At 45.8% G+C, this 14,162-nt stretch overlaps 1 protein-coding gene across 3 annotated transcripts in view; it reads left to right on the top strand.

The window, feature by feature from the left end:
* Positions 1-14,162, top strand: part of EGFR (epidermal growth factor receptor) — a 197,757-nt gene that overhangs the window by 136,757 nt on the left and 46,838 nt on the right. For all 3 annotated transcript variants that reach the window (XM_072760089.1, XM_072760088.1, XM_026006664.2), the window contains exons 2-7: positions 891-1,042; positions 1,896-2,079; positions 5,019-5,153; positions 10,537-10,605; positions 11,433-11,551; positions 13,065-13,206. In XM_072760089.1, coding sequence (XP_072616190.1) covers positions 891-1,042; positions 1,896-2,079; positions 5,019-5,153; positions 10,537-10,605; positions 11,433-11,551; positions 13,065-13,206 — 801 coding nt within the window. The remainder of the gene's footprint in view (positions 1-890; positions 1,043-1,895; positions 2,080-5,018; positions 5,154-10,536; positions 10,606-11,432; positions 11,552-13,064; positions 13,207-14,162) is intronic.

The following is a 14,162-nucleotide window of genomic DNA, read 5'->3' as shown; positions in this document are numbered from 1 at the left end:
TTCTGGGAGGATTCGCACGGCGTGTGGACAAACAGAAGCACAGGGTGGCTTCTCAGTAGTTGAGTGTGTTTTGAAATGTATGTTTCCGTGTCATTATTTTCTGGATGGATAATTAGGCCTTTGATTCGTTCTTTGATGCGTTAGTCGAGAAGAATATTTATAATCTCTGGCCAGGTGGATTTTCATCTACACTTTTGCCGTCGATTTTAAGCTGTAACAACCTTGTGGTCAGAAAATACCGGCCGGCGTCTGTTATGTTCATCAATATCCCTCGGACACGCAGTAATGGGAGGATAATTGTATTTCGTAAAGTAAAAAGTTCATTATAGAGGTACTAATTCAATCAACATTGTTATTGCATTATTTAAATACCCTATGATACACATTTCTTTTTGTCTACTAAAGCTCTAAAAGACTATTTTGTCTTGGGGCACCTGGGTGCAATGGTGGAGCGTCTGACTCTTGGTTTTGGCTCGGGTTGTGATCTCAGGGTCGTGAGATCGATCCCTGGTCGGGCTCTGCTTAAGATTCTCCCTCCCTCTGCCCCTCTTCCCTCTCAGACTTGTGCTCGTTCTATCTCTCTCAAATAAATAAATCTTTTCTTTTTTAAGACTATTTTTGTCTTAAAGATTTTCATCGAATTTCCCCTTGAATTTTTAACATTTCAAATGATTCCGTGCATTATAGGGATGAGCTATCTCTTATGGCGAATTGTACCTTATATACACAAACATTTTCTTGTCGCATTCATCTTAGTGACCTTTTATCAGAATTAAGATTGTAAGTCGCTAAAACTCGCAAAGTTAGTTGAAATTTGTGAACATTTTATTTTAGTTTTGCTACTTTACTTGGCGTTTCACGTAAAACCTTTTTTTCTCCCTTTTTTGCAGTCTGCCAAGGCACGAGTAACCGGCTCACCCAGTTGGGCACTTTTGAAGACCACTTCCTGAGCCTTCGGAGGATGTTCAATAACTGTGAGGTGGTCCTGGGGAATTTGGAAATTACCTACATGCAAAGGAATTATGACCTTTCCTTCTTAAAGGTTAGTTCAGTCAATTTGATTGTCTTACCCAAAGGATAGAAGGAAAAATAAGGAGATAAGGACCTTGAGATAACGTAGTTGGAAGTGTATTTGCTTTTGCTACAGCAGTTATGTGTCCTGGGGGAACTACAGATGCAAGTTTTATCAGAAAACCACTTCACCAGCTAGTGTCAAGTCAGAGCTACGAAATAGTGTCAGAGAGAAACAGGCTGGCCTGCCGTTTCACTATCATCAGAGACACTGATATTAAGCATTTAACCATTGCTGTCGCTGTGGTATCCTGGGATATTGGCTCTTTGAGGAAAAGACAAAGTCCTACTTTGTAGCATTTTCCCATTTCCTTGGTGTAAACACTCCCCCTCTCGTTGAATCCCAGCTACACCGCTCCTTCCATTTCCCACATGTCTCATGGTGTGCTCTCGTGAGCCACCAGGAGCCAGCTCTGAAGGCTTTGGAGTTGGGTGGTAGTTGAACTCTGGGTTTGATTGGCCTTCTGGGTTCTGTGTTGCTTTTTATAAGAAAGCGTGCAAGACGGATACAATACGAATAGATAAAACGTTTTCATTTTCTTCTGAGCATAGTGAACACCAAGTGAAACGAGAGTCAGAGCTTTGCTAAATAATGCACGTTGCCCTTTATAATCGCCAGCAGGCTCTAGAGGCAGAAGTACCCGAGTCGTCGTAAACCCTGTCACCTCCCGTATCCCCGCTGTAGTCATCCACCTGCTTTATAGTTGTCAGTCACTTGCGTGCGTGGTTGGCTTAGGTGTCCTGGGCTTTCTTGACCCATTTTAGACCTTGCATATTTGAGCTCTTGACAAGAGAAATAACACGCTCACGTTTGATCTCCTTAGACCATCCAGGAAGTTGCCGGGTATGTATTGATTGCCCTCAACACGGTGGAGAAGATTCCTTTGGAAAACCTGCAGATCATCCGAGGAAATGTGCTCTATGAAAACACCCATGCCTTATCCGTCCTCTCCAACTATGGCTCAAATAAAACTGGACTGCAGGAGCTTCCCCTGAGAAACTTGCATGGTGAGAGGCCAGGGCACCGGGAGGCTGGGGCTGCAGACAGCAGCTCAGACCAAAATATTTTTTAGTGCCACTCAGAGAAGACTTTTATTCATCAAATACAAATGTATTGAGCGCCAGCTCTGGGCAAGGTTCAGTAGGTGGAAGTGACTAAGAAGACAGTAGGTGATGGGGAGGGAAAGGAAGTTTGAAACCCGGTACCACTTCTCCTATATTCCTGGGGAAATATTCAGAGAGTGAGTAAGAAATGGTAATGGTTCTGGGACATAGAGACCAGATGACCTTGGCTGAATAAACTCCAATCCTAATACCTGGACCTCAGGTGTAAGGGACATACATCGAAAACCTCCCCTACTTGGGACAGTCTTCAGAGCAATGCTGTAATACAGAAGAACAGAGGATGACGGTATTGCAGAAGAACTTTGAATTCCTGGGAGTAGGTCCCTCGTGAAGGTCCCTCAAGTGGACGCTAAGATGATAGAAGGGATAGGAAGTTGATTTAAATAACATTGAAGATAATGAGGAGCATGCCCTTGCTGTGGCAGGTGCAGTGCCCATCCCATTGCATCAGCAACTTCACGCCCACCCTTCAACGCGGGTGTTTACACTCCCACCATCTTACACATAAAGAAATGGTGGTAAAATCATCCTCCCAAGGTCCCACGTTAGTGAAAAAATGGCCAGGAATGGCCACCAAAGCTCTGCCCCCAGGGTCCTCGCCCTTCCCATGTGCTGTGCAGTTGTGACGGGAATGGAGCCCATCAGGAAGAGGGGGACGAGAGCAGAGGCTGCGTAACAGAGGGGGTCCTGGGAACGGTAGGAGCCCCACGATGGATGTGCTGGGATGAGGTGACGCATCCAGACCCGAGCTCAGAAGCGGCTGGCACAGCCCTCCAGCTGGGCTCCTGGGTTTGGCCATCCTGTAAAACTGCCCGAAGACTTTCCACCCACCACTTTAGGTGCTCAGAACACCCACCCACATGGTCTGCGTTTATGCTAATACTAATTTGTGCTATTTACACGTTTTACGAAATGGTCTGTACATTGAGCATGCCTCAATCTGCCCGTCTGGCCTCGTGCTATCTCGTGGTGACAGGCAGATGTGGTTAAGAGCATGGACCCCGGAGCCAGGATGTCTGGGTTCTAGCCCTGGCTCCGTCACTCACCAGCCAGATGCCCCTGGAGCAGATCCTCCCTGTGTCTCGGTTTCCTCCTCTTTAAAAAACGTGCATAACAATGGTAACACACTTCCCGGGGGTGTTGAGAAAATTAAGTGAATTACTGTGGAAAAAGCACTTAGGAGTTATTCCTGTTGTTGGTATTATTTCTGTTGTTGGCATGGGGTCGTATGAAGGCAGAATATTTAATGTTATTAAATCATTATTCTATGTGAATTATTTAGTAGTAATGAAGCACCGTTGTTGATAATTAACTCAGTGCCCACCACAAAGTATAAAATCATCAAATACTGAAAGTAAAAATAAAAGTGACTGCTGCCAGACGGATGACCTCTTCCTCTGCCAAGCAACCAGTCAGGGGCACCTGGATCGTCCAGGACCTTTGCTGCCTTCCTTTTACTTCTCACGTTTGCAGGTTGTAGGTGTTTTGTAAGGCCCCCCCTTGACCCTCCATCGTGCATTCTCTCTTGGCACCGTGGTCTGTTGTCCTGAGTGTCACAGCAGCCTTAACGCCCCTACGTTGTGTTTCGGGTCTGACCTCTCAGCAGAGATTTATCCTCTTGACTCTGGCTGCCTCCTGACTAAATGTTCTCTCTTGATTGTCCTGCTGTCATCTTTGACTTTCTACCCAGTGCTCCACAATTTGGCCCTTCGGGACCTCCCAGCCTTCCTTCTGTGATTCCTTTGTTCTGCACCATCCGCGGAAGCCAACGCCTGCCTGGCCCTCCGACGTGCGTTTGCTGCAGTCTTCTGGCTGCGGAAAGCCTGCTGCGCCCTCCCCTCTGTATTCCACAATATGCTCCTGTTTCTGTTCTGGGAACTGTCATTCTTTACAACAGCCTCAGAGCTCTTCCCGGGGAGGACCTTTCCTTGTCCACATTGGTACTTTGTGCTTGTGGTAGTCCCATTCCCTGCTGGTGGCGGTGGGGGTGGGGGTGGGGGGTTGCCAGGCTTTATTTATGTATCTGTATTGAAATTACAGACAGGCATGGGACTATTGTGAGGATTAACTAAGATAATGCATTTAAAGCAACTCGCAGAGTACCTGGCCCTGTCATGTGTCATGCATGGTCTCCCGTGGCATGAGCTCATTGACCCTGTGACCTGTCTACCTTGTGAGCTCCTAGGTCCTCCTTATCCTTGCTGCAGTGGTTTATGCACATACGACATAGTAACCGTGTCTGTCTAATGTCGTACATGCAATACTCTCCCTTTGCTCACCCTCGAATTTTTTTAGCCATTACAGATTTTTCATGTTGTATTGTTTCTTCCTTTGAAACAGTCATACCGGTCCTTCATGCCCTTTGCATTCCTAGTGTCCACCATCTCTTCATCAAACATACAGATTCTTCTCACCTTCCCCTCCCACTCCCCTGCCACTTTTTCTGGTGAGGAGCTCCAGAGGCAGCTCACAACATCACCCCTTCTCCTGGCCTCCCAGCCCACGGTGGTGACTGCCACCACCTGTCTGTCCCGTTTGCCCCTTATATCATCATACACCTTTCTTCCTCCCCGTATTTCTGAATTCTGATAGTTTGTAGATCAGAGGCCCATTTCAGGAGGCAAACCCTAACCCCTCCGCAGCACTATCATCAACTCATTTTTCAACTGCCCCCCCTCCCTCCGCCACAGCTCTATAGGGAGTCTTGCTCGCACACCGGCATTATTTTAGCAGAAGTCAAAATGTGAAGAAGTATTGCATACGTACTTTGTGGAAGTTTAAAGACAGGCCCGTTTGATAACTGAGGTTCTTTTCACGCGCAGAAATACTACAAGGCTCTGTGCGCTTCAGCAATAACCCTGTCCTCTGCAACGTGGAAACCATCCAGTGGCAGGACATCGTTGACAACGATTTTATAAGCAACATGTCGATGGACATCCAGAACCATGCGGGCAGGTGTAAGTGTTCCATAAACGTCCTCTGCCTGTAGCTCCTGTGGGTGGGACAGAGCTGTCGTGTGTTGGGTGGTGAGATGACAGAGAACAGAGTTCATGTTTAAGCCACATTCATCTAAAGCAAAAATAGCTAACAATTGATCCACCCACTACAAGAGCACTTATCCAGGACAGAGGGTAAAGGCTTTTTCTCGTGACGGCATGCCTGCTAACAGAGCAGATCACCCCCTCCACGACAGCTGAGCCCTCATGTGGCCATGGAGAAGAGCTGTCGGCCCAGGCATGGGGGCTTCTCCTGTCATGCCCGGAGGAGACAAGCCAAACTTTTGTGTGCTTCCGACTTGCTGCTGAGCCTCCAAGCAGCGCCAGGCTCTCCGGAAGCACGTAAGGTGACCTCTGCCCTCCTACACAGAGCCCCAGGCAAAGTTGGGCACGGTGCACAGGGGGGGCGTTTGTCCACATTCCCCTGGTGCCAGTGACCCGGTCCCTGCCATTCATTGGCAGAGCGGCCCGTGCCAGGGAGAGGCTGGCAGGGGGCCAGGCTGTAGGTCGGGGCAGCACCACTTGGCCCCTTGGCAGTGCTGTGTGGGAAACTCTGAAGACACATGTTTACAGTTACCAAGCTCCGCTTGGCTTCTCCCTTCCTGATCTCCCTGGTCTTTCAAGCCTTTAAAATAAGAAGTCATCACCATTTCCTGCTTCTCTGTTTCCCTAAACTGTGCAGTGGATGCACGTTTTTGTTTTGGGGTAGGTTTTTTTGTTTTTGTTTTGTTTTGGGTTTGTTTGTTTTTTTTTTTGGTGTCAAAGAATTTGGAGTTCACATGGATCTTCAAAATTGACTAGAGCCCCTTTCTTGTTACTTCATTTTATCTTATTGTATTTATTTGTTTTTTTATTGTAGTGAGATACCCTTAACATAAAATTTACCATCTGAACCATTTTTAAGCATACAGTTCAGTGGTATGAGGCACATTCACACTGTGATACAATCATCACCACCATGCATCTCCGGAACTCTTTTTATCTTGCAAATACTGAAAACAGTAACTCCCCCTCCCCCTCCCCCAGCCCCTGGCAACCAGCATTCTACTTTCCATCTCTACAATGTGACTGCTCTAGGGACCTCATTCATGGTCTGTCTTTTTGTGACCGGCTTCCATCCCTTAGTGTAATGTCCTCAAGTTTCATCCAGGTTGTAGCATGTGTCAGAATTTTTTACTTTATATGGATGAATAAACATCCCATCGTGTGTATATATGTATGCACATGCTTTGCTTATCCATTCATCAGTTGATGAGCTCCTGGGTTGCTTCCACCTATTGACAGTTGTGAATAATGTCACCGTGAACCTGGTGTTGAGCTCCTTTGTTTTATAAATACATTATTCCAAGAGATATTCGGCATGGTACCGTGTTTTCAAGAAATTGGAAATTTTGTTCTACAGTGCAAAATTTTGTGTTACCTGTGACATCCAGGTTAACCTTTCTGCAGCTATCTAATAGACAGTGGGGAGTTAAATTGTGGATGTTTATAACAACAGAAAAACTGACACAGGAAGGCTGTGAGGCTAATACGGATTTGCCATAGACTGAATCAACCAGCCCAAATGGCACACCTGTCCTCATCACACCGGGACTGTGGGAAAGAGCCTGAAAGAAAATGTTGGGAAGGAAGAATGATAGATACATGTAGGAACAAGATCCAGATATGCCAAAGCTACGAACTGCAAACTGATATGGTTATTGAGTTAAGAATAGATGGGTAAGGGGATCCCTGGGTGGCTCAGCAGTTTAGCGCCTGCCTTTGGCCCAGAGCGTGATCCTGGAGTCCCGGGATCGAGTCCCACGTCGGGCTCCCTGATGGAGCCTGCTTCTCCCTCTGCCTGTGTCTCTGCCTCTTTCTCTCTCTCTCTCTCTCTCTCTCATGAATAAATAAATAAAATCTTTAAAAAAAAAAAGAATAGATGGGTAAGAATAAGCTACACACGTAGAAGAGAAAGACAGTAAGAGTAAGCCTTGCTAAATTAAATGTCCATAAAGAAATGACATTTCAAGCAAATGAGGGAAGGATTTATTATTCAGGAAATCATTCCAGAATGATTGAACTATTAAGGGGAAAATATCAAAGGGACAGAACTATAATGATTTGGGATCCCTGGGTGGCGCAGCGGTTTGGCGCCTGCCTTTGGACCAGGGCGTGATCCCGGAGACCCAGGTTCGAATCCCACGTCGGGCTCCCGGTGCATGGAGCCTGCTTCTCCCTCTGCCTCTCTCTCTCTCTCTCTCTCTCTCTCTCTGTGACTAACATAAATAAATAAAAATTAAAAAAAAAAAGAACTATAATGATTTTTTTTTAAAAGACACTGTCCACCTGCTACCTGTATTCTCCTCATTAATTACCCAGCAGGAACAAGAATAGGAGTCTGCCACTCCTTTTGTGCTGAAGGAACCCCTGCCCCAGCCCAGTACTCTTCATGGCACATGTGTCTTCTGAGAACTTGCCTCATTTAATTTGTATCTAAAAAAAAAAAACTCATAAGGTGATTAAAGTATTTTATGGACAATGGATTTGAGATTCAGAAGGGTCACCCAGAGCACCCCCACGTGATGTTATTGCTGCTGTAGCTTGGAATTTGAAGTTAGACTGGGTGGGTTTACTGAGGGAGAAATTAAAAAAAGAAATCAGTCATCCACTTTATACACCAATATTCCAGATTGTATGATGTATAATGCATTGCTGAATATATATGTAAGTGCTAGGAAAGAAACATAAAGATGGATATTGGTAATACCAAGTTGAAAAGCCAGTCGGATACCATAAAAGAAAACTTAAATATGAAAAAAATCTTAATGACAAACAGCAAAAACATTGTACATCAGCTGCTTACCTTGAAAAGGGTTGATATTCTTGATAATATGATCATATAAAGTAGTCTTAGGTATCCCACGAAAAAGATGAACCTCTCAATAAAAAAAAAATGGGCCAAAGACATGAGCAGTTTGTGCCCTCCACATACAAAGATGGCCAAGAAATAAAGTAAAATGTTATTTCTTACTGTTATATTAAAAAGGTCAAAATAAAATAAAGAAGCATCATTTTTGCCTTTGCTAAAGATTTGGATTCCTTTTGATTTTTAGATACCTGGATCAGGAGGGGTATGGAGAAGTAGAAATTCTTATATTCTTCTTGTGGGCATATAAATTAGTCAAATGTGGTTAGAGATAGAATTTCAGCAATATGTATTGAAGCTTTAAAGTATGCACTCCTCATGTCTAGGAAGACTAAGAAAAAATATTAAGAGGAGTGAAAATTACAAGGATATAGAAAAATATTTTTGTGCAAGAATATTCCTTGCAGCCTTATTTATAATGAATGTTGGAAATAACTTACCTATGTAAAAATGAGAGCCTGGTTAAAGCCATGCCATTGAAAATCATGTTATGTAGACGGATATTTAAAGGCATGGAAAATTGCCATGTTTTATTAGCTTTTTTTAAAGTTATGATACAAAGTATAGTGTGACATCAATTCTTATACATGCATGTACTTATGTATATATTGGTTACCTCTGCATGATTCTCATTTCTTCCTTTTTTCTATTATCCGTATTTTGTTTTTTTTTAATATTATTTATTTGCGAGAGAGAAAGCAAGCAAGCAGGGGGAAGAACGGAGGGAGAGGGAGAAACAGGCTCCCCGCTGAGCAGGGATCTCGATGCAGGGCTCAATCCCAGGACCCTGAGATCATGACCTGAGCCGAAGGCAGATGCTTCACTGACTGAACCACCCAGGTGCCCCTCTGTTATCCATATTTTCTATAATTTGCCTGCATTTCCTTTTTTGTCACATAGGATTAATAATAGAATTATAAGCAAAACTCAATTCATTGGTTGGCACGTGTTTTTCCGATACGGGAAGGTGCCATTAAGCATTTTTATTTTAAATGTTTTGTTTGGGGACGCCTGGGTGACTCAGTGGTTGAGCACCTGCCCCTGGCTCAGGGCGTGATCTGCCGTCTCAGGCTCAAGTCCCACATCAGGCTCCCTGCCTGGAGCCTGCTTCTCTCTCTGCCTGTGTCTCTGCCTTTCTCTTTCTGTATCTTTCATGAATAAATAAATAAAATATTTTTAAAAATAAGTAAGTAAGTAAATAAATAAATAAATATTTTGTGTTTCGTAAACCTACTACATTCTTTAATAGGGATTGAGAACTGTAAGTATAGGGCAAACAGTAAAAATAACATCACTGTGCAGACACAGGCACTTTTAACATTTCTGGGTACTGCTTCTCTTGCCTGTCTCCCTCTCTGTCTCTTTACTTCTGTCTCTGTCCCTCTCATCTTCACAGCCCGCACCGTGCATTTGGGGTTTGGCCTCACCATCTCTCATGATTCCTAGGAGCACCAGCATTGCACTAATGCCCTTCACTTGTGGGGTGACTGGAAAGATTTTCAGTCTCATAAAGGGGTGTCCTAGTTCCACAGTAACTTGGGAAATCATCAGCTCTTCCATTTGAAATCTAAATTCTACCGGGAATTAAATTCTTCCTGACTGTAGGCGACTTTGGGGCACACATGACCTCCGTCAGGTTGATGTGTCTTTGCAACAAAAGATACCTGCACGGCTGATCTTTTTCCAACAAACTTGGGTAGTCGATCTGTTCTCTTTATACAGATAGAAGGCTTTGGTCTTCAGGTATCTCAATGCTAATGTAAAAACAAAACACAACCGATGAGATTTTAAAAATCTTGTAGCTGTAATTTGTAGTTGATCATTTACAAAAAACTGCAAAAACCGATCGACATCAATATTTCCACGCAGTAGCTTAAAATCAACAGCTACAGGTTTAGCTAATCAGCAAAGTGATGCACACTGTGAACATTGGACCCTTTGAGCAGCGTCAGGACCTCTGTTTGGCTTCGGGTCTAGGAGACTTTATTTGCAGGCCCCCATTTCCCCAAGATCACTGACCCCCTGGTCACTCGAGACTGGCACAGTGAGTGTAGTGTGTGCACCAACCCCACCAGACTGACACCCGTCACACTGAGATGCTGGAAGATCCCCAAGGCTAAACAGATGTGGAGATTGGACCATTTGGACCTCAGTTTTCATGGCCTGTGACAAGTCAGTAATTCTCCTGCGTCGGTTTCTGCAGCTGAAATGTCAAAAAAGCAGAACATGGTTCCTCTTTTTTTTTTTTTTTCCTTCTGATAGTCTTTCAAGTCATCTTACAAACCAACCAGCAAACAAACCAACAAAAGAATAAGAAATGTGAAAGCTGTTCCTTGTTTCTAGGACGTCGCTTTGCTCAGGGCAGGTTGTCATCAGGTCCTTCCATCCATTCTCTTCCTCTGAGATAGGAATTTAACAATTACTTTTACGTTTTAGGCCAAAAGTGTGATCCAAGCTGTCCCAGTGGAAGTTGCTGGGGTCCGGGAAAGGAGAATTGCCAGAAACGTAAGTCAGCAAGCAGAATTTCAGATAAATGTGTGCCCATGTCCCTCCCCTTATACTCATAGGTGTTTGCCCTTTGACGACTCCAAAAAAGCAGTTGCCTGAATGACATCCTTGCAAATCTCCCTGCATGTGGTTAATCCGGTGTGGGCCATCTGGGGCACTGGAGCTTGTCATTAATGAGTGAAAGTCAGCCACACAGATGCCACCAGTTTCTTTGAACCGTATGTTTGCTGCATTTTCCTGGGAACAGAAGACTTGCCCGTATTACCTGAGTTTCAGGACACTTCTTGTTTTCTCTCCCTTGGGGGCCCGTCTACACAGAAGCACGAGCAACCCTTTTAGAAGGGTTCTGCTGGGATCCTTAGCTGAGGAGCATGGGTGGCCAAACAATCTGGGGACGGCCCCCTTTTCAAGTTCACTGTCTGTCGTTCAGTTTGCTTGTGATGTGACTGTTGGGTCCTTTTACACACTGCTTTCGGGCACGCACTTCTGTTATTTGATGTGTTTCCGTATCACCCGAAATCTCAGCTCTCGCCAGCATGTAATTAGTGAGCAGCTCTAGAAGTCTAGACCTGATCTGATGAGTCCTCCTAAGTGATTAAAAATAAGTGGGAAAAAGAGGTGCAATAAAGAAAGGTCGTGATTCAGTGTAATTTGGCCGAGTGCGGATGTTTGGGAACTTGGACGAGCCGGGCAGCCGCTAAATTCATCACTTTGTTCACCTTTTCACCTGCTGTTTGCCAGTACCCTGCAAGGCCCCTGGGGAATGACCCCTCACCCCCCCTCCCTGGCTCTTCAGCTCACCGGTGACCTTTGCTCCTTTCCAGTGACCAAAATCATCTGTGCCCAGCAGTGTTCGGGGCGCTGTCGCGGCAGGTCCCCCAGCGACTGCTGCCACAACCAGTGTGCCGCCGGCTGCACGGGGCCCCGCGAGAGCGACTGCCTGGTAAGGCCGGCCCTGCCCAGCAAAGCAGCAGCTCTTGTCCTGCCTTCACCACTTACTTCGTGACTTCAGGCAAACTGTAGGACCCCTCTGTGCCTCGGTGTCCCTGCCTGACGATGCTGGATGGTGCTGGATGGTGGCCTGGGTGGCACCACGCCTGTGCCGTCCATACCAGGACTGGGCGAGGGATGAGCAGCGGCACTAAGTGTGAGCTGTCTGGGCTTGGTGTTGGCTGTGGCCAGCCGCACTGTTGTCACACTCCTCATTATTCCGCTTCAGTACAGTGGAGGCGACAGCAGAGGCCCCTAACATACCTCTACAGAGGTATTGGGGGACATACCCAGAGCCACACAGACCGGAGGACCCCGGCTGAAGCTGCACCCAGATCTTCCAACCCACTTGCTCTGCTCTTTCAGAGCCTCCTGCACCCCCCACCCCCACCCCACCCCACACCAGGGGCCTCGGAGTGCTCACGTTTGCCCCTGTTACTGCAGAAAGCCCTGACAGGAGCCTCCCTGCCCCAGCGGGCTGTAGGCCCCCCTGTAGGTGGCATCTCACGGTGCTTGCAAGCACCTTGGGAGTCCTGGAGACATGAGGGCTGGCAGACAGGAGTCCTGGAGGTGGCCCCAAACGCTTGTGGGCTCCAGACAAGAAGGCCCACCTGGGGTGGAATCCAGAAGACTCCAGTTTCAGGGAGAGGGAATTTTTGTTTTTATTTTACTTTATTTTTTTAAAAGATTTTATTTATTTATTTATTTATGAGAGAGACAGAGAGAGAGGCAGAGACACAGGCAGAGGGAGAAGCAGGCTCCATGCAGGGAGCCCGATGTGGGACTCAATCCTGGGACCCCAGGATCACTCCCTGGGCTGAAGGCAGACGCTAAACCGCTGAGCCACCAGGGATCCCCAGAGAGGGGGATTTTTAAATTCCAGAGGCTGCATCCCCGGCCCCAGGGATTTTTGACTTGGTTGGTCTGAGCTGATTGTGATGTGCCACTGGACGGGAGATGGCAGGTGGGTCTGAGGGCCACCGCTGTCTGTGGCCTGGTCCCCTCTACACAGTGCCCTCCCGCATCAAGGTTTTCTGCAGTTTGGCAATAAATTCTAAAGAATAGAATTCATATGGCAGTAAATTCCAAAGAACCTCAAGGGTTGTTTTTTGTCTTTTTTTAAATAAGGGGTACCCAATAAATTGAGTTTAAAAATAATTTCACTCCACAGTTACCACGGTAGTATGTGAACTCCATCATTTTGTAAATTAATAAAAATGTGTGTTTTATCATCGTAATCCATAAATCATCACAGCTAGGACAGTACAAGAAAAATCAGACTTTTGAGATCTTGCTGAATCTTCTGGAAGTTTTTTTGGCTAGTTTTTCTTTTAGGGGGGGAGGGGCGGGTTGCTTAAATCAAATTCCTGGACATGAACTGCGAGGTGAGCTTTCTGCACACAGTTGAAACAGTCCCGAGCATCCTTGCTCAGCCTGACCCGTACATGTTGTCCCTCCTGTGATAGGTCTGCCGCAAGTTCCGGGATGAAGCCACGTGCAAGGACACCTGCCCGCCCCTCATGCTCTACAACCCCACCACCTACCAAATGGACGTCAACCCAGAGGGAAAATACAGCTTTGGTGCCACCTGCGTGAAGAAATGCCCCCGTGAGTTCATCACATGTGAAAAATTTTCATTTATCAGATGGCTGCTTCCTGTTTGGTCTCCTCTTGGAACCTTGAATCCTTTGTCTTGGGTAGTCTTTTTGGGTCCATATGTTTGCCTCACTGTCAGGCAGGTGACCGCGGACCTGTCCCGGTGCACAGATGAGGTGCCCGCCCCCTGCCGTAGGTGTCAGGGGATGGCTGGTGCTCTGTCCAGCAGTGTCTGTTCTCGTGTGCGTGGTGGCCAGGACAACAAACACACCCCGGGACTGAGGTCCAGCTGGAATAGTCTAGAATATTCAGTTGTCTGGTTGGAGGATTCACTGTTTAGCTCTCATGTCTGGCAGGTATTGAAAATTAGAGAGTGTGTCAGAAGACCTGCCTTCTTCAGTGGTTAAAATTCTGATAAAAAAAATTGTGCCTCTTGAGGGAACTAAAACTCCATTGGAGTCTGTTTGTGTGTTGTTTGGTTTTAATTGTCTCAGATTGGGTTTTGCTTATCGGCATTTGCCTTCAATAGGTGGCTTGGTGTTCAGGGCAATGATGATATGAATTATGCCCTCACAGAGAAAGTCTAACGTTGTCGAACTGAAGAGCTTTAGAAACCAATCTTGATTTCTAGGAGGAGAGACCAAGAGAAAAAAAATCGTAAGCGTAGTTACGAGGGGGCAGATTTGCCCTACCAGGTTTATGGACATGAAAACTTTTAAATTCTGTATGGAAAAAAAAAACACATAAACAGAATAATACACCACTGTAATGGAACTAACTTACTAAAATTTTTTTAAATTCCCACAACCATGACACAGGTCTAATCTCTGAGAGAGGGCCTTTACTAGGTAGGGTTTAAAAAACCCGCAGGGGAGCCTGCTTCTCCCTCTGCCTGTGTCTCTGCCTCTCTCTCTGTGTCTCTCATAAATAAATCTTCAAAAATTAAAAAAAAAAAAAAATCTTTAAAA

This window comes from Vulpes vulpes, chromosome 5, assembly GCF_048418805.1.
Source record: "Vulpes vulpes isolate BD-2025 chromosome 5, VulVul3, whole genome shotgun sequence".
NCBI lineage: Eukaryota > Metazoa > Chordata > Mammalia > Carnivora > Canidae > Vulpes > Vulpes vulpes.
Note: the sequence above shows the minus strand (reverse complement) of the source record. Positions and strands in the feature narration are given on the sequence as shown.